We start from the raw sequence: 19,720 nt of genomic DNA, 5'->3' as shown, positions 1-19,720 counted from the left end.
ACCATTGGTAACTACCTTATATCTACATAGATGACCGCTTCAAAGACAGCCAAGCGCTGTTCCTGCCAAGGCTCGTTAGATCACGGAAGCACTCTAAGCATCCTTCGACATCCTCCAAAGTTTTTGTTCCGCTTCACCGTCTCAGCTGCCTGGTATGGCACCAACGATGACGAAGCTTACCAATGTTAAAGCCGCAAAGTACTTCATTTGACCGAAAAGGGGAGTTTCTTGGCCTACGAATTCGCATTCGCATCTCGTCATCAGATTACATCTTATTACCTGAGCAGTCCATTTCATTCACTTATAAAGCACAATCACCCCGTGTCAAAGAGCATTTACATCGAGGACGGCCAGCTTACAATTCGACGTTTCTTCATCAAGTATCACTTTGCTTCCTCTAGTTGATATTCTCACCAACGTCTAACAGAAGCAGACATGGCGGAGGAGGTGCCCATCCCGGAGCCCCGGGCTTTCCCCTTTTTGGGACATGTTATGGAATTCACACAAGAAAGCGGTCTACAGGATATCGTACGTCTCGCAGACGCATTGGGTGTGTGAAATAACCTTCCAGAAGAAAAAAAAATACTTAACCTTCCAGGTGACATCTATAGGCTGCGCGTACCGGGAAAGACCAATGTTATCGTCACCTCTCAGCGCCTAGTCAACGAGGTATGCGACGAGAAGCGCTTTGTAAAGTCACTGAACAACGTCCTCGGTGTAAGAACTATCGCAGACTGCCCAGCGACCTAGCTAAACATGGAATAGCAAGTGAGATTCATCACCAACGATGGACTCTTCACCGTGAGTACTGGCCGTCTTCGAAGATTTAAACTCAATGCTGACAGTCAAAAGGCAAAAGATGGCGAGCCCAACTGGGGCATCGCGCACAGAATTCTCATCCCAGCCTTTGGCCCCGTCACCATCCGCGGCATGTTTGACGAAATGTATGAAATTGCCTCCCAGATGACGCTGAAGTGGGCTCGCCACGGCCCTTTGACGACTATAATGGCGACCGAAGACTTCACGCGTCTGACTCTTGACACTCTCGCTCTCTGCGCGATGGATTATCGGTTCAACTCGTATTACCGTGAGGAGTTGCATCCCTTCATCAAAGCGATGGGCGATTCTCTCACGGAATGCGGAAATCGTGACCTACGACCCGCGTTTGCAAGCTGGATTTTCCGGGCCTCGGAGAAGAAGTTCTTTGAGGACATTGACATTTTGCGGAAAACGGCTGCTGAGGTGCTAGAGACCCGTAAGAAAGCCCCTTCGAGTCGGCGAGATTTGCTGGGCGCCATGCTTGACGGTGTCGATCCTCAAACGGGCCAGAAGATGACGGACGAGAGTATCATCGACAACTTGATAACCTTCCTTATTGCTGGTCATGAGACGACTTCAGGTCTGCTGTCGTTTGGGTTCTACCAGCTGTTGAAGAAACCAGCTACATATTTCAAGGCTCAGCAGGAAGTTGATGAAGTCATTGGCCGAGATCCCATTACGATTGACCACTTGGCCAAGCTGCCTTACTTGAACGGGGTATGGCTTCTTCATTTAATTCGAAATAAATTGGACACGAGAAGATACTAATGTTTGCTAGGTTCTCCGAGAAACTCTACGACTCTCGCCCGGCATTCCCGGTTTCGGTGTCGAAGCCAGGGAGGACACTTTCCTGGCAGGAAAGTACTTTATCAAGAAAGGCGAACCTATCGGCTGTATGATTGCCAAGGCACACCTGGATCCAGACGTGTACGGAGAGGATGCCAAGGAATTCAAGCCAGAGCGCATGATGGATCAAAACTTTGAGCGTCTGCAAAAAGAGTTCCCCAACTGCTGGAAGCCCTTTGGCAACGGTACGAGAGCCTGTATCGGTCGACCCTTCGCGTGGCAAGAGGCTTTGCTTGCTACAGCCATGTTACTCCAAAACTTTGATTTGACCATGGACGACCCCAGCTACGAGCTAAAGATTGCGGACTCGCTTACGATCAAACCAAAAGGATTTCATATGCGGGCGGCCCTTCGCCACGGCATGTCTCCTACAGAACTAGAACATCAGCTAGCCGGTAAGGGGGTACCGAGAACGCCTTCTGCTTCCCGGGAACGACTGCAGGCACAGACGAATGGTATCAAAAGCAAAGATCAGAAGACAAATGGGCACAAACCTGAAGCCGGCGGCCATGCTTTGAGCATATACTACGGCTCCAACAGCGGAACTTGCGAGGCTCTTGCTCGGCGTCTCGCAACTGACGCAGCATACCACGGATTCGAGGCCGAAATTGTGGACATACTCGACGCTGCTGCAGAGAACCTCCCAAAGAATCGACCGGTGGTGATCATCACCGCCTCATACGAGGGCCAGCCGCCCGGAAACGCGACTCGGTTCGTCGCTTGGCTAAAGAGCCTGAAAGGCAAGGAACTCGAAAATGTCCCGTATGCCGTGTTTGGATGCGGCCATCATGACTGGGTTCAAACTTTCCACAAGGTCCCAAAGCTGATAGACGACACAATGGAGAAGCGCGGCGCCACGCGGCTTGTAGCTATGGGGTTAACCGACGCCGCGGAACGCGACATGTTTAGTGATTTCGAGTCCTGGGAGGACGAGGTCTTATGGCCTGCGCTGGTGGACAAGTTTGAAATCTCTGAAGCGCGGAGCGGTGGTGGGATGCAGGCAGGACTCTCTGTGCAGGTTTCGAGCCCTCGTATCTCAACCTTGAAACAGGATGTCGAGGAGGCCGTTGTTGTGGAGGAAACCGTTCTTACGACGGCTGAAGCGGTGCCGAAGAAGCATATGGATATCCAACTGCCATCAAACATGACTTACCGGGCGGGAGATTACCTGGCGGTGTTACCCCTAAATCCAAGAGCGAACGTGGACAGGGTTTTTAGGAGGTTCAGGCTGGCGTGGGATGCGTGCCTGACAATCTCTGGAGACAAAAGAATGCCGCTGCCGGTCGACCAGGCTGTACCTGCTTCTGATATCTTCAGCTCGTACGTCGAGCTCGCGCAGCCCGCGACGAAGAGAAATGTTTCCTCGCTGGCGGAGGCAGCGCAGGACGACGCCACTACAAAAGAGCTGTCGAAACTTTCAAGCGATGAACACTTCCATGAGGAAATCACCAAGAAACGCGTCACCGTGTTGGACCTCCTAGAGCGATTCCCGGCCGTTGATCTGCCCATCGGCGCTTTCCTAGCTATGCTGCCACCCATGCGCGTACGACAATAGTAAGTTCAACCCCCCGGCCTTTAATACGGGAGTTTGCAGCTAACTCTTGCAGCTCTATTTCCTCCTCACCGTTTCTTGACCGCTCACAAGCAACACTAACATACACTCTCCTCGACTTACTCTCGCTCTCTGGGCAAGGCCGCCACGTCGGCGTTGCAACAAGCTATCTTCAGGCCCTGAAAAAGGGCGACAAGTTACAAGTCGCCGTCCGACCTTCTCACCCGGCCTTCCACCTCCCTGACGGACCCGAAAAGACGCCCATTATTCTCGTCGCAGCGGGATCCGGCATAGCGCCCTTCCGGGGGTTCATACAAGAACGAGCGGCGATGATTGCAGCAGGTCGCAGCCTCGCGCCGGCGCTCGTCTTCTTCGGGTGCAGGAAGCCGGACGCGGATGATTTGTACAGAGAGGAGTTTGATAGGTGGGAGAAGATGGGCGCTGCGAGCGTCCGAAGAGCGTATTCCCGCCGTTCTGACAGGAGTAAGGGGTGTAAGTACGTCCAGGACCGGTTGTGGCATGACAGGAAGGATGTCGCCGAGTTGTGGGCCAAGGGGGCCAAGTTGTATATTTGCGGGACGAGGAATGTCGGCAAGGCGGTTGAGGAGGCCTGCTTGAAGGTCATCATGGAGAGTGCCAAAGAAGGGGACGAGGTGAAGGGTCTGGATTATGAGGGGGCGAAGAAGTGGTTTGAGGGCGTCAGGAATGAGAGGTATGTTACTGATGTGTTTGATTAGGGTATATTAGCTGGCGTGGGTTGGAATATGTGCTATGTGAGTTCATACGGGATATTTTGTTATATCTGTTCAAGATCTTTGTAATAATGGCCTTTTACTTCTCTCTTTTGTAGTCAAGACCAACTGTGGTGCCTATAGAAAGCTTTAGGGGGTAAAGTAACATGGTATTTGCTGGTCTGAATTTGCGTGCATAGCCAATTCAATGGTACTATAACGACTAGGGCGGATATATAACCCTGAGTAGTTTGCTTTTATTATAGCTTCTATCTGGGCTAGAATAAACGCAGAGATGCTCTAAAAGAATCCATCAGATCAATGTCATATCTTCAAAGTACAAGTCCTTGACTATAAGACGTATATCGTGTCTTCGTAAGTTAGGTATCTAAGATGTAGTATCGTTTTATCCCCCAGCTAAGCGACCGAGCGCCTTGGTACCAAAGATACAGGTAGGGACTGGAAACTCCTGCCTCATTCGCGCTTCCCAATTTCGTTCCAGTTCCTCTCGACAAGTAAATCATTCGCCATTATCAGGATGCCCTCAAACAATTTCCCACTTCCGAAAAACAACAAACATTCAAAATCAATCAAACAGAAAACGACGTAGATTATCCTCGCCAAATTCCCAAGCGCCCGTCAATGGGTTCTTGTCCATAGCCCTCGCCATCAAGCGGCCTTGTTCGTCCACATACGCGGATCGATGTTGCAATCGCCACCACTGCTCTTCAATCGTGCCCTCTTGGGCATTGGATATCTCGAGCATACGATTACGAACAGTCAAGGCATAGAAGATGCGGCTATCCCAAAGACCATCTCGTCTAGGATTCTCATGTAGCAACCGGATGGCCTCGTTCCGCACCTCAGGGTTTCGGCATCGAGTTCCCGCAAGGAAGAGCGGCCAAGTCGGGCCCATGTCCATTGTGAACATCTCGGAATTGTCGAAATAGCGCTTCTGGTACTTGAAGAGGTGGCTGCAAAGCTCAACTACTTCGCGGTATTTGGGTGTCAGCTCGGCGACACTGTTGTAGCTGCAGCTCAACGGCGAATGAACGCAGCCGTACATCGTCAGGTAGTGCGCCCGAAGGTGCGCCGCCTGCGCATATGACTTTTCGTCCTTATCTTTGGAGTTATGAGCGGCGATCCAGAGTGGCTCGAAGCCGCCGTTCCATCGCTCGAGGGCGTCTTTGAAATCCTGCCACTGCTCGGAGGTCGCTGATTTGATGCCAGCCCTGGCCTTCTCGATATAATCCATATGTCTTTGAACGCGTTCATTGCACTCGGAAAGGAAGTCATCGCCGAGGCCAAGATGCGTGACCCGGAAGACGACGTTCGATGAGTGCGTCACGAAATGCTGTGTGACGTCCCACCACCGACGAGCTTCCTGTAGAGTTGCAAATGTCGCTGGCATTTTATGGATCGCACATTTTCTGCCAGATCCTCCTCGGCAACACCAAGGTCGGGGATCGCTACATGGTCTGTCAGGCTTGTCCAACATTAGTTGATCGCGTCGCCTGAGGACACCGCAGGACCAAGACTGTTGGATGAGCCGCTGGAATACGTGCAGGATATCGGTCTCGACAGACTCGGCCCCAAGTATATTCTGGGTCCGGTCGCAGCCGTCTAGCTGGCACCTGCGCAAGAGCTCATCCATCATCCGCTGGCCGTTGTTGATGTGGGCAAAGGCGGCCTTTCGATCGCCGTGCAACACCTCGAAGCATGCGAAGAGCAGACAGCACACTATGGCGCCTCGAAGGCTACTCGTTTTCAACTCCGCCTCTCGGACTTCGCGAATAGCTCGTCCGTAATACGAGAGGGCGAGGCTATAATGCGGCCCGTTGGCCGCCATCAGGGCTGGGTTTGTGGGCTTTAGACTCTGTCGGAGTGCTTTAGAGATGCCGCCAATGGCCATGATTGCGTAACGAACTGACGCATGTTGGCGGCTCAGCTGAGGGATCGTCTCGTTCCAAAGTTGCTCATCAAAGAAACCACCGCCAAATCTATCGCGGTGGTCTAGCCAGTGGTTGAAGTATTGTCGCTCAGTGTCGTTCTCAAAGAAGTCAAAGGTTGGTTCGATAACCAGATTGACATCTTCAAGCTGCCCCGAAGATTCAGAGCCGCTTGCTGGGCATTCCGTCTTGATCACGGTCTGGTAAGACTTCGTGTTGTCGAGTACACCGTTATCTGGTGCTGGCGTCGGCGCCGACGAACTGTTTGAGTTCACATCATATCCCTCGCAAAATCCCTGCCATTTGATGCATCGCTGGCAAGAGGGCTTCGCTTCGTCGCATTTAACATGTCGCCGCCTAGGTAGATGAGCATGAGGAACCGATCTTATTTTATACGAGTAAGAGCCAACTTACTTGCCTAGGACGGAATTAGCTACTCGTCACATTACAACGCCGATTGGCACGCAGGAGTGGCTTACAAGTAATACATCCAGTCCGAACTTTGGCTGTACTCGCTCGAGTGGCTCGGGGCCGCTTCTGTAGGGCAAATGTGAGTATTTGCGGCCCATTTTTAGAATTCCTGCTTCAGTTAGCCGTTTATTACCGCCAATCAGACCCTGTACCGTTATGCACGTTGAAAAGGTGTGGGAGCTTACTTGGGGGTCGTGGCGGGCTCCGCCGGCTCAGACCAAGACACACCAGTCGTCCGTGGCATGAAGAAGTTGATCTGGCTTCCGCCAAAATTGCACAAAGCAGACGGCATTTTCGAGAAGGCTCAGGAAATGATTAAAACGGATTGAACAAGACAAATCTGCTCTGTTAGAGAGCGAAAAGTCGCCCTTTAAGCAGAACGGCCATACTGTTAACAAGAGTCTTTGAGCAAGAGTTGGGGGCCAAATTTGGCCCCCATCTCCAGTCTGTGGTGTACCTTTTCCTCGCCCTTCTCTCGACCAATCCTATTCAACCGGCGGAAATTCCCAAAATAGAGACACACCCGTCAGGCTTTCAGAAAACCAGAATCTGGATTGGTTGCCCACACCCCTCTACTTCTTCCGCAAGAGGGGGAGATGCAGCCAGACGCCTGGCACACGGGACTAGTAAACCGGGAGCCCGTTGAGTTCACCACAGGGTGCCAGCCTTACCCGTCCATCCCCTTCTCTGGGATTGGGGTCCAAGATACATGAGCTACAGGTGTATACGTCGTGATTAACGGCTGGTTTCTCCTGATTTGCAGAGACTGTGAGTCACTACGAGTATGTCAGAGGTAAAGTTCGCATTCGCGTGATAACCACACTGGCTCGTGGTCTCGACTGCGACAACGGCGACGGCATCGAAAGTCATATGGTCAGGATGGAATGATATCTCAGCCTTAAAGTCAACCGCTTTGGATTACCTCCTGCAGAAGCTGCAGCAGTTTCATGCAGGAGAGCACCGCCATCAACAAAAAGCCTTCATCGGACCCCTACCCTGTGACTTGCCTCTCCATGACATGGCACACCCGAAATCACTGCCGTCAACCAAACATTGATCCCAATTCCTACTACAGCCACATGATTCCAGACACTCTGGCGGATCTGGGAATGGCTGACGGCTTTCCTTGCCGCCCTGGTGGCTTTGTACACTCGCTACTGGCGGTGTCTTCTTGTTGTCCGTTCCGTCTGCTAGGATCATGGTTGGGAGAACTGTTAGACGTCTGCCTAATGATACCTCCTGGCTCTTATCCCCTCCATTGACCCGTCCAAAGCTAGGACGTGACAGCGCGTCCTTGGCCCAGCCCCGGGTCGTGGGTAAAACGCCACCTCGGCGCATCAATCCACGACCTGAAAGGCCCGTGGAGAGAATCTATGGCTATTGCTTTGGTGTTGAGAGATATCGTGAAGCAGTTGACAAATGCCGCTGATACAAGAAGGTTGGTCATCAACATTCATAAACATGCCATCACTTGCTCACATATTGTCTCTACCAGTTTGCTGACATTGAACTAGTTCATCGCATCATTCCAAATCACACCGACATTTTGTTACGTGAAAAGGGAATGCATATTGAACACCAAGGGCGCGCTGGAAGATGACCACCCAGTACAAAGATCATGATATTTGAAATTAAACCTCATCACATACCCCACCCCCCATGAAGCCCAACCGGCCTCAATTCCAGCCTGTTCCAGTACGTGTTCAAGCCCCGCCGCTACAGTATCGTTTAACAGGACCAATGGCACGTTGAAGATCGGTGGGATTTAAGGTGACCAAAGAGCGAATCAGCGTCTGGCATTCGTTCTTATGGCAAATGCTCTACGGAACGGCCGAGATCTTTGCAGCATAAGCCATACTCCATTGAGTAGATTATACCCTGGCCAAATCGGTGCTGACGCCAAGCACACACCTACATACTGAACCGAGTTTCATCACTCCCTCCGCAATTCGCGCATTTGCGACTCTTGGGCTGATTGCCAGCTCAGAGGCCGATAGGGAAGCCACTTATCCCCTCCTTTCCGATGCTGTGTTCACTTTTTTTTGTGTGGCCATTACGCAGCCTTTTCATTTAGACGCTCCCCCGTAGGTATAGGTAGGATTGTCATTCACACAACGACCCCAGCCCCTCGACTGATGGTTTCTGTCGGTTCACGGCGGTTGTTTCCTCTCTACCTGATAACGCAAAGCTTGGCCTGGTAGATGACTGCATTGCAGTGCAGTTTGTACCTCCAATATTGGCCCAGAAGGAGAGGGATCGCACGCGCGCCAGAATGATGGTGGCCTGACTTGACGTTAATGGTATCTGTTGCTATACAACGTAGTATATTCTTTATTGCAGGGTGGATCATTCCTTCATGGGGCTGGGGCACACACACACACATACACTGCACAGAGAGAGGGAGACGCACCAAGCATTCGCAAACAGATCAGTGGAGTAAACAGGGACCATAGCCGGGATCACTCCCGCACTATGGAGACGTGGGAGCCATGGGCTGGGGTAGCTAGCTTTTTATCCGGTCGGCGACCACCTTCTTGATTGTTACTTGTCATCCTACGGGACGCCAGTGGGACGAAGCCCGCTTCGGCTTGCCGATACGAAATACGGCCGAATACTGAGAGCGAGTGCCTATAGTGACGTCGTCTTCTATTACCACGAAGGTGAGGCTGTTAGGGTAACTTCTTTTTGGCCTCAGTGTTGCAGTGGCTTAGGCCATTAGTAGCATGGAATCACTCTCAAGCACGAAGACCAAGTCGTAATCATTCGGCAGACCTGACGCCAGGCAGCAACATTCCCAAGTTCACGGGAACTTCTGATATTGAATTATTACGACTAATTTACACTTTTCATACTGCAAGCCACGGCGCGCGGCATGAGTCTTCGCGCCCGAGGGCTATCAGGGGGTAGAGTTTCCAAGCCAGCCCCCCCTCTTCTGCAGTTGGAATCATGAGAACCATTGGCTGACACGCTGGCGGAAGTTCTCTGGCTTGGGCTTCTCAGGAACATATTCTGACTCGTGGAGCCGGCCAGACCATAAATCTACTTCGTGCGCGCGAACGAACTGCTCAAGTTAGCGACTTGACGTCATGTGTGGGCAATCGATGTACGAACCTTTGTGCGGTGGACAATCTTCCAGCCAATGATCGGCACAATGAAGATCGGGATGCCAATGTACGAGGAGATGAAGTCGGCGGTCGACCAGTTGCCCTTGAGGAACACAGAGAATCCCGCGACAAACGTGATAATGGTAGCGCCGACGAAGCCAAACCACGCAGTGTAAGGCTGGAAAGGCGCCTTCCAGGGGAGGGTGTCTCGGCTGACTCCCTGGACCTGCATGGCGCGGTGGAAACGGATGTAGCAGAAGCAAAGGGTCGCCCACGCAATGAGACCAGCGACTGTGCTCAGACTCAGAAGCCAGTTGAAGGCGTCGGCGGCACCGCCAGATCCAAGACCTGAGAAACTCAGTTAGCCACATGTCACATACTGCTAGTGCTAGAAAGGTGGGAGAGAGGGGGAGCAAACTCACTCAGGTAGGCGAGGGGGCCGAACAGCCAGGCCGTGATAACGGCGATGTACGGCACACCGTGCTTGTTCGTACGACCGAAGATCTGGGGCAGTTGTCGGTCCGTGGTCATGGCCACGATCATACGGGAACCGACCCAGCAGTATGAGTTGCCGGCCGACCAGGCCGAAACCAGAATACAGGCGTTCACGATGGAGGGGAGGATGTTGATACCCGCCTGGCGGATGGCGATAACCCAAGGAGAGCTGTTGGCGTTGCCGGAGCCAGAGACCAGGCCGGGCTCGCGCGGGTCGACGATCAAGCTGATGAGAAGGGCGCCGAGGATGTAGAACAGACCGATGCGCCAGGTCACGCGGCGGGCGGCGTTCGGGATAGCCTTATGGGGATTGATAGACTCGGCGGCGCTGATGACTACGGTCTCGACGCTTTGAACAGTTTGTCAGTATGTGGCTGCCTTCTGTAAAGCGAAGCTTTGCTTACCCGATGAAAGAGAAGGAAGCGTTGACAAAGGCCGCGAGGAAGCCCAGGAAATGGCCAGTCGAGCCGCTGATGCCATTGTACTCAACCCACGCGCCAGGGTTGCGCCAGTACCGGAATCCGATGGCTTCGTGATTGGGGCCGGCGCCAGCAGTGATGATGATGGATGTGAAGACGAGGCCGATGAAGCAGAGCACCTTGATGGTGCCGCCAGCAACCTCCGTCTCACCGTACCATCTCACGCTCACCAAGTTGGAGATGAGGATGAGAACGAGGGATACGGTGATTACCACGGCGGGAGTGATGTCTGTCCAGTAAGAAACGAGGATTGCTGCTGCTGAAGCTTCGGATGCGATAGCTATCGTGTAGCAGTATCCGTATGAAATGGCCAAGGAGAAACCGACTGCTGGGTCAATGAAACGGGTGGCCCAATGGGGGAAGGATCCAGCGGTTGGAATCTATCAGGCAATCAGCAAAGTGTGTCATTAAGAGAGATCGTATATGGGGCCCAATTTGCATACCAAAGTTGCCAACTCTCCAATGCTCTGCATGACACACCACAGAACCATTCCAACGACAATGTACGCCAGCAACAGACCGGCAGGACCGGCCTTTGCGTAAGCGGAACCAGTTCCAATGAAGAGACCTGTTCCAATGCCGGAGCAGAAACCGATCATGGTGACCTGGTAGTCCCTCAGGCGGCGCTGCGTGCGGCCTTGGCCGCCGACGTTGATCTGGGGCTCCAGGATGGCGGCCTTGTCGTCATGGTGGTGGTCGTCGTCGGCTCCGGACTTCTCGATATCCCGGACGTCGTCGTCTCCGGCGGGCCCAATGGAATGGGCACGTCTATCGGTATCGTACGCGGTCATGGCTGAAAGACTGCGGGCTTAGTCTGGTTCCCCTTTTGTCTATATGGCCAGGACAAAAGCGACGTGCGAATGAGGGGAGGGGGTTTCCAACGACAAGACGAGTACGGGAGCCATGGGGCCTGGGATCGCATTAATGAAATACTCATTGTACTATGAGATCTTTTTTTTCCCATTTTTTTCTGCTCCCTCCTCCATGGCGAAACCGGAGGGGTACCTGATGGCATCATCGCTCTAGTCAAGGAAGTTCCTGAGGCTAGTGGGGTCGCAGGGGCAAAAAGGTTGACATGATGGTGAAAGTTACGTGCAGTCACCGAACCTGGGGGCCCGTAGTTCGTCTCGGTCTGCTTCGGTCTGGTCCCGGATCACTTCTTGGCATCTGTTTGAGCCATCTTTAAAAAGCTTCTTTCGCGCCTATCGAGTCTACCTGACACATTGAATTGGATGCTTCAGCAGAACATTCTGTCCGTTTTCTGAGCTCCCCCCCTCCGGTTTCGCAACATGAGCTGAGATCGTGGATCGCTCTTAATTACAGCTACGTAAAAAATCTTTCAAGTGGCCGTACCCTGTGGGTCCCGAGGGGGCCCATGAATCGACTGTATTTGACGTTGGTAGCGCCGTCGTGTACGCCTTGAGGCTTTGCTGTTACTGGTTAGCAAACCGGTTCGGTCAGGGATTAGGGAGGCGGCGCATGAGTCGGGTCATCCGAACAGCTTCGAGAAAACAGCGAGCTAGCCCGCGATGGATCCGCAAAAGGGTCCAAACCCCACGGGCTCCCGACGCCTTCGCATGATGGGAAACGAGGGGAGGGGGACTAGCTCGCCGGCATGCTTCGGTTGATCTGGATTTCCAGCTTGGCACTTTTTTTTCGTTAGTAGTATATTCCTGTCGCCTTTTTGCGGAGGGTCTTTGTAATGGCGGGGGGTGGCAATCTCTTCAAGCCCGCGGCATGATTCTCGGGAATGTGTTTTTTTTTTTTTTTTTACAAATTTGGTATTCACATGTCTTCTTCAGATTGACTGGAGCCCTTGTTTGAAACCCTTCCAACAAAAGGTCCCAGCCGAATTGGGGGGCCGATCATCTCTCAAGCCATTATTACTTCACACTTGTGCCCACGTGGGCTTATCAAGAAGTAATTCTCCATCTCCATTGACTCATCCGTCGTTCCGGGTGCAAGCTTCAAGCCCTTACACCTCCGGAAGAACACAGCCGTAGCTAGGCGAAGCTCCATTTTCGCCAGCTCAACCCCAATACAGCTCCGGGAACCCGCCCCGAACGGTAAGAAGAGCTGCTTCTGCTGCTGTGTAAGCTGACTGGGATCCAAGAACCGCGTCTCGTCAAAACTGGTTACGCAGGTCAGTCTCCATACGGCCCCGCCCCAAGGTGGGCCCACACGGGCAGTTCGGCACACTTACCGGTACGGGTCAGGCCAGACCTCCGGGTTCCGGTGGAGGGTATAAGCCTGCGTCTCGACGGTGTAGTTACTCGGGATGAAGTACCCGCCTACCGTAGCACCCTTTGGCGGCACGATCCGCGCGAGGTGGCCAGGCGCGCCGCCGTACAACCTCAGCGTCTCATCAATGACGGCGTTCAAAAGCGGTAGCTTCTCCAATGCGGCATCGTCGAATCCCGGCTCCAAACCGTCGACCTCTTCCTCCAGCGCTTCTCTCAGATCTGGCCGCTTCAAGACGGCCCATACCAGGTAGGTCTGAGTCACCGAGGTCGTGTCTGAGCCGCCGATGATCATGCTGTTGGCCTCGGCCTCAATGACCCCTTCGTTCAACCACTCCATCTCGCGCGCCATGCTCGCGTCGATCATGCGCGCGAATAAATTCGGCCTGTCACGGCTGTTCTTGAAGGCGTTTGCCACAGCCCGCTTGCCGTATACCCTGAACACCTTTTGCGCGTCGGGAGCGCCTGCTGATGATTTGAATGGATTTATGGATTGAATGAAGTGGAGAAGGGGGTAGCTCGTAGCGTATTGTGTTTTGGATCGAGACGAGCTCTAGAGCCTTCAAGTAGTCATTTTTCTACAGTATACGCCCACAGTTAGTTACCGTTGTGTGACAAGGGTGAGAGTGCCCCCAAGGCCGCCGCACCTCTCCTAGCTCAAGCAAGTTGAACGACTCCCCAAACGCCAACTGGGCAATCGTATCCGTGCTCATCATGGTCCACCACTTTAACATGTCCGAACACCCGCCCTCCCTGGCCTCGTTGTAGATTCTGTCCACGGCGCGCTCGACCTTCTGCCTCACCAGAAACTCCCAATCTCGCCGCAGGGACTGCTTTGTGAGCACCCTGCCGAGGAGTTTCCTTCTTTGAGCATGTTGTCTCGGGTCTGACATGGCGAAGATGCTCGTCTCCCCGCTGTCCGACCGCGTCGACTCTTCGTACCATGCCGACTTGAGGAAGCCGCCTCCGATGCGATGGATCGCGGCGTAGCCGTCCGGGTCACAGACTGCTACCTCCGACGGCGATATTCGGACGACAGGGCCGTAACGTGCGTGCAGGGCATGGACGTAGTACATGCGCTGGCCGGTGAGGACGTAGTACTTGAGCGGGTAGTGGGTTATAAGGGTGTGCCAAGGGCCGGGTATGTGTCGGATCGGCGAGTTGATAACGGAGTAGACTATGTAAGCGGTTAGAAGGGAGAGGAGGACGACGGCGAGGAGGGAATTCAACGTCGAGTTTGCGAAGAACATTGTCAGATTTCCAGGTATGGGTTACTAAGGCTTGCTGAAGGGGGGGAGAGTAGTTGGTAGATTGACGTGATGGTTGGAGGTATTTGTACGAAGGAAAGCTATGTAGCGAAGAGTTTAATCTTTTAAAAGCACAGTCCTTCAGTGAAAGCTGCTGAAAGAGTAAAATGTGATGTCGTTTTTTGTACGGACTTCCCGCTAACAGCGGGAAGGGGCGGCTCACGTCCCTCGTCCGTCTGAAGTTTAAGCTTCGTCTGCACACTGCCCCCACGACAGAAGCCGGGATGGTACTCACGGAGATTTGGAGGCGGCAAGGGTGTCGACGAAGTCAATGTGGGACCGCATTATATGAACTGCCTGGCTACTCCTTTTATTGGATGTTACCCCGCCTTGGGGGAGTCGTGATACTTTGATACGAGACGGGGAACTTGAGTTTGGCTTGTGAATGTGTCAAGTCTTTAACCTGTTGGTTGTAACTCTTGAGTCGTTGGGGTAACGGCGGCGACGAGGCCGAAATTGTTGCGTCTGCATCCTTGCCGAAGGTTGGGTTGCTTGATTTAGTTGTTTCCCTGCCTATAGCGGAATTTAAAATGGTCCGAGACCGAATTGTAATACTGATCACGCTCAGTTGTAGCATGCAATCAACGACCACAAGTATGTGGAGTTTGACGGATGGAGAAACTTATCAGTGAAAGATACGGTTCCTCTTCTCTTGGGTATGAATTTGAAATGTCTTGACCCAAGACTGTCCACATAACAATGTGATATTTTCTATATATAATGTCTAAATCATATTCCTTTCATATATAACGCCGACTTTGTAAAAATGAGTGAACGGAATGCTTGTCTCTTAATCTTAAGATGTTGTCCATTTCCATCAAGTGTCCATCTTGTGTATTATTAGTTGACACAAATCCAATTACTCTCCCTTTCGTGGCCCCCTTAGTGGCCTGCCTCAAGGTCTCGTCCAATATCCTCAGGCTCGGTGTCGTCTTCATTCAGAGGAGTGTACTCCGACGTGGAAGATGAAAAGAAGGCTGGTTTATTGACGCTTTGGCAGTGAGGACAGTCGCAAGTCCGTCGAGAGAACATGTGGGCGATTTGCGGGATAAGGACGTAGAAATGAATGCCACTGTGGGGGGGAAAGAGAATGGTTAGTTCAGCTCATCATTCTCCAAAGATTCAATACCTACGTGTTAACCATCAGAGGGACCGTGCCGTAAGTGCCCAAGACAATCTGGCCTCTGTCCCAGGGCTCTCGAATGACAACCCAGCTGATGAGGAGGAAGATGAAGTGGAAGACGCCCAGGAAGAGGTCTGCAAAGAAGATATTGGATGGCGAAAGAGCCTGGATGGGGGAGCCTAGAGCGGCGATGAAATCTCGACGGACGATGAAGAGACCGAGGACGGCGGAAGCGGATAAGGGCAGGATCCCAAGAGCCGGAAAAGGGCAGCTGGAAATTATGCCATGGATGAAAAGTATGATGAAGGCGGGTACGAAAGAGATGATGGAAATCTTTCGGAGGACAATGTTGGTGCTTGGAGAAACCATCTTTGCGTTTTCTGTGTTTGTTGAAGTGTTGATGCTGGAAACAACAAAACGTTCAAACAGGACCAAGACTCTCTATATATCGACATACTGCTTGTAGGACAACTAACTGAAAGCCTGAGGATATCTGGACTGCCGTACACCATGTGGGTTGAGCATGATCTACGCAGGCTGAGCGTGCGATGAACCCATTAGCCTCATGTCTTCGGAGAAATATGATAGGCTGAAGACCCCAGAGGTCGTTCGAGCCCCAGTGTTGGCTGCCAAAATGGGGCGTCGAAGGATCGTGAGGTACGTACTGGTAAGCACGATTCAAGGTATCCAAATGCATCGATACTGTCCACTAAGCACTGGATCTTGACACCTTTGACAAACTATCACTGGCTACTGAGTGAGTTGGTAACACCGTATCTTGAAGGAATGGGGTACACATGCTTCACTGTAAACGCGTCCTTGCATCTGGACCAGAATCCTTCGTAGGCAGCCAAAGGTGTATTTTGTGGCGTCTGGCATCTTGGCCAATGAGAATTAAATCAAGTGGGCTAGGCAAGGTGCACATTGGTTCTTTTTTTGAAGGGGCGACTGTGGCTGGGTTGAGTAGATCAGGCAGACTGTTGGTCATTAGTATGGGAACTTTGGTGCTGTGTAATCAACATTAGGAATGCCAGGTACGTACCCGGGGGAGCTATTCAGGAACCACAGCCTGGCACAGAATAGATTAAACGTAAACCAACATGCAGATCTTATGCGTTTAAAGTAACATTAAGTCTCCATGGCATCTTGCTTTAGCGAGCGATGATTATGTTCCTAATATTCATTGTAGGGGAGCTTTGCAAACTTAGCTTGACAGCCGACATCAAACTATTAGAAGGGGTTTACTTGGGCAGTCCACAGCGAGTTAATGAGCATGAACAAGTCAGGCTGTGTGAAGGTCTTGAGATTGAAGAATGTAAAGTCAACAAATCTCTGTCGATGCATTTGATTTGTGATGGCTGAGATGCCCCATATCAACAATACCTTTTCAATAAAGCAAACTACTGTATCATAGATCGGCATTCGAGATTCAAGTTTCATGTTTAGTACACAACCTCAAATGGATTGAATGACAATAATTTTATCTTTCAAAAGTAACTAATCAATTAGGGTTGTATATAACAGTAACCCCGTATAATACCAGATTATAGACATTGTACATCTAGTTTCTCGCCTCCTGACTGTGTCCAGTCATCGGGCGAGTCATCGGGCGAGCATCCTCAACCTGCTCGCTGGACCCAAAGTATTTGTCAAGCTCACCCTCGAGCTCAGTTCCGTCAATGTGCCGCATCTCCTTGGCACGCTTGACAGGGTTGACACCATCGGCATGGGCACTAGCAAAGATAACGTCCAACTCTTCGAGGCTTCGGCCCTTGGGCTCAGGGAACCATAGCCACACGCAAGGAATGATGGCTGCGTTGAATACGGCAAACATGACGTAGGTTCGGTATCCTAGGTTGGCAAAGGCGGGAGGCGTGATCATGACAATCAAGAAGTTGGACAGCCAGTTTGAACACGTGGAAAGAGCGTTGGCCTGGATGCGGATGCGCAGGTTCGTGATCTCGGCGGGGTACAGCCAAGTCATACCCAGCCAGCCTAATTCGGTGTTAGCGATCAGTATCTTAAGCAAAAAGGCCACTGTAACTTACCGATGGCGAAGAAAGAGTTGAACACGAAGAGAAACACGGTGGCGGTGACACCATAGCGGGTCTCAAGCTGAGGAGCACCGTTGGCGGCGACTGTGCCTGTGGACACAGTACCGGCCAAAATTGCCATCGAAGCCATCATACCAAAGGCACCGAACAACATCAGCTTACGTCTTCCGGTCCTCTCAATGAGTGGCAACGCAACAAGTGAGGCCAGGAAGTATTCTGTACCGTTGGCGGCAGCAAGAAGTCGCGACATCTCAGGGCCGAAGCCGAGGGAGTTCTCGAAGAGGAAGCCGGCATAGTATGTGATCAGGTTGATACCACAAATCTGCTGGAAGAACTGAGCGGCAATACCAAGGAGAGTTCGGCGAAGGTTCTGAGATGGTCCGTTGGTCAGGAGTTCCTTGAACTTGAAACCACCGCCCTGGCTCTGAACCTCAAGCGCTTCCTGGATAGCCTTGACTTCGACAGTAACATCTTCGTGGTCGATAGGCTTGCCAAGAAGTCGTGCTGTAACCTCACGAGCCTCCTCGATGCGACCCTTCATCGCTAACCAACGAGGTGAATCGGGAAGATACAGAAGGCCAAACATGACAATGATAGTGAAGAATGACTGGAACGATATGGGGAACCGCCATCGGATCGAGCCTTCCAAGTAGTAAAATCCGAGGTCGACCCAGTAGGCGATAGCGATACCACAGGAAATCAAGGCTCCAGACAGCGTGATAAGGAAACCTCGCTGATGAGGGCGCGCACACTCCGATTGCCAAGTTGGGATAGCTTGAAAGGCGTTAGCTGCGAGAACACGACTAATGATGGTCTTCGGAATAGCTTACTTGAGGTGACCATGCCATTTCCTACTCCACCAACAATTCTTCCGGCAGAGAAGAGACCGTATTCATGAGCAGCAGCTTGCATGATGGTTCCGAGAATCATGATAGCACTGCCCCAGAAGGTGGACGACTTTCGGCCCCAGGTTTCTCCATAAAACAAAATCAAAACCGCACCCAGGAAGCATCCGATTTGGTAAACGGCTACAGCAGCGGCTTGAGTGTTGGGATCTCCAGTACACTGGCTGTAGTCACGCTGGGTGTTCTCGGGGTAGTCGAGCCAGCATAGACGGTTGGACTGCTCTAGCGGCGTCATGAGAGGTATGCTTTTCTGGAAGTCATCGAGAGTAAGGAGGGAACTCAGGACGCCCTGGTCGTATCCGAACATGAGGAATCCGCATGATGCGATGAAACCAATGGACCAGTTGAGGATCTTGCCTTGGAGAAGCTGACCGCGGAATTTCCACTCAGGAAGATCGCCCAGCCTCGAGCAGAAACCCAAAAAGCCTCCTTGAGCCCGAGGCTTTTCGTGAATGGCACGGCTGCTGTCAGCAGAGGAGGGAGTTGGACTTCCCGCCTCGCCGGAGCGCTGTTGCTTCTCTTGCTTTTCGTGCATGTTCTAGACACGCCCGTGGATGATCAAAGGGAAAATAAACAGAAAAAGATAACCCCGCTAGGCTCAGACAGACCTTGGGGAAACGTGGTCTGGAGGAAAGATGCGCGTCTTGTACTCGCTCAGTTCTCACCTCGGGCGTTGCTTTTGACCGATATCATGGGGCCCAGTGAGACGGTATCCGGTGAAGGATGACTTGGCTGAGGTCATCTAGAAAGGTTTACTACTGGATTGCCCCGGGCGAAATGGAGTCAAATCCGCTTGGGGTGCACCAACAATATCCACACCCGTCTCCATTATTGTGCCTTGGGCGTTGGCAGTTTTGCAACGAAAATCAGGTCAGATGCAGGAAAAAACCCCTCTAATCGACTTCGAGAGACTTCACGAGGGACATGAGCCACATTTTTCCTGATCTATAATTTCTCCAAACGCAACAATGACGATCAAAAGAACCCTGCATTCCCCCTGGCGCCCAAGAAATAATAGCCGAGACAAAATACATTTGTTTCACGATGGGAACCGAATGAAGCCTTCAGTGACCGATCCGAAAAGCTTGCTAATCACTTGTTAATGGTGAGTGCCAGGTCTGATGTGGATAGTGCAACCAACGCCGAGGAACGGCAAGCCAACGATGCAGCGGCATCCTCCCGTACGGAATACCTAGTAGAGTAACCCGAGGCTGGGCAAAGCGAATGGGATGCTGTTGTGTTAATATTCGGTAAGCTGAGTTTTTGAGACCCTTTTTGTTCTGGGCGCCATGGAAGAATGACGTTGGCCAAGTTTAAGCTTAATTCTCTAGTTGGCTGCTGGTGGGGGCTCTTATAACGACGAGATCTTGTCCCTCCACTTCCAAGTCAAATATATGCGGAACTCTGGCTTGGCAGTCTTGGTTTTTCGGCCTGTTTGGCTGCGGTACTTTCTTGGTCTGGCCAAGAAAGCCAGGGAGCGGCGTGATCGGCGTCTGATTGAAAATATTGACTCGGAAACTTTTCTTGGTAATGTGTACGGGATATGCGTAGACACTGCCCTGGTCTTCGTTGAGCTATACTCATGTGTAACTCGGCAGATGATTAGCCGCGAAATTTATCGACACAAAAAGTTCATCCAATGTTG

The 19,720-nt window shown here is 51.9% G+C and overlaps 6 protein-coding genes across 6 annotated transcripts; 1 reads left to right on the top strand and 5 right to left on the bottom strand.

Moving 5' to 3' along the window:
- Window positions 1–435: 435 nt before the first annotated feature.
- CTRU02_214482 (bifunctional P-450/NADPH-P450 reductase) lies at window positions 436–3,954 on the top strand (the record flags this gene model as incomplete). The annotated part of the gene is made up of 6 exons (XM_070206249.1): window positions 436–550; window positions 599–717; window positions 766–801; window positions 853–1,536; window positions 1,598–3,219; window positions 3,273–3,954. 6 exons carry the CDS (start codon window positions 436–438, stop codon window positions 3,952–3,954), a joined length of 3,258 nt encoding a protein of 1,085 aa, XP_070060023.1.
- A 580-nt stretch (window positions 3,955–4,534) lies between these two features.
- On the bottom strand, window positions 4,535–5,860 carry CTRU02_214481 (C6 zinc finger domain-containing protein; the record flags this gene model as incomplete). The annotated part of the gene is made up of 1 exon (XM_036730389.1): window positions 4,535–5,860. One exon carries the CDS (start codon window positions 5,858–5,860, stop codon window positions 4,535–4,537), a length of 1,326 nt encoding a protein of 441 aa, XP_036577845.1.
- A 3,452-nt stretch (window positions 5,861–9,312) lies between these two features.
- CTRU02_214480 (amino acid permease) lies at window positions 9,313–11,237 on the bottom strand (the record flags this gene model as incomplete). The annotated part of the gene is made up of 5 exons (XM_070206248.1): window positions 9,313–9,429; window positions 9,480–9,820; window positions 9,895–10,316; window positions 10,372–10,826; window positions 10,890–11,237. 5 exons carry the CDS (start codon window positions 11,235–11,237, stop codon window positions 9,313–9,315), a joined length of 1,683 nt encoding a protein of 560 aa, XP_070060022.1.
- A 1,081-nt stretch (window positions 11,238–12,318) lies between these two features.
- CTRU02_214479 (cytochrome p450) lies at window positions 12,319–13,936 on the bottom strand (the record flags this gene model as incomplete). The annotated part of the gene is made up of 3 exons (XM_070206247.1): window positions 12,319–12,577; window positions 12,650–13,221; window positions 13,292–13,936. The coding sequence occupies 3 exons, from the start codon at window positions 13,934–13,936 to the stop codon at window positions 12,319–12,321; spliced, it is 1,476 nt and encodes a 491-aa protein (XP_070060021.1).
- A 939-nt stretch (window positions 13,937–14,875) lies between these two features.
- Window positions 14,876–15,485, bottom strand: CTRU02_214478 (uncharacterized protein; the record flags this gene model as incomplete). The annotated part of the gene is made up of 2 exons (XM_036730386.1): window positions 14,876–15,065; window positions 15,127–15,485. The coding sequence occupies 2 exons, from the start codon at window positions 15,483–15,485 to the stop codon at window positions 14,876–14,878; spliced, it is 549 nt and encodes a 182-aa protein (XP_036577842.1).
- Window positions 15,486–16,677: 1,192 nt separating this feature from the next.
- Window positions 16,678–18,610, bottom strand: CTRU02_214477 (uncharacterized protein; the record flags this gene model as incomplete). The annotated part of the gene is made up of 3 exons (XM_036730385.1): window positions 16,678–17,111; window positions 17,165–17,944; window positions 18,001–18,610. 3 exons carry the CDS (start codon window positions 18,608–18,610, stop codon window positions 16,678–16,680), a joined length of 1,824 nt encoding a protein of 607 aa, XP_036577841.1.
- Window positions 18,611–19,720: the final 1,110 nt, after the last annotated feature.

This window comes from Colletotrichum truncatum (assembly GCF_014235925.2).
Source record: "Colletotrichum truncatum strain CMES1059 chromosome Unknown Contig_0011, whole genome shotgun sequence".
Classification (NCBI taxonomy): Eukaryota; Fungi; Ascomycota; class Sordariomycetes; order Glomerellales; family Glomerellaceae; genus Colletotrichum; species Colletotrichum truncatum.
This window is presented reverse-complemented; position numbering and strand designations above follow the sequence as displayed.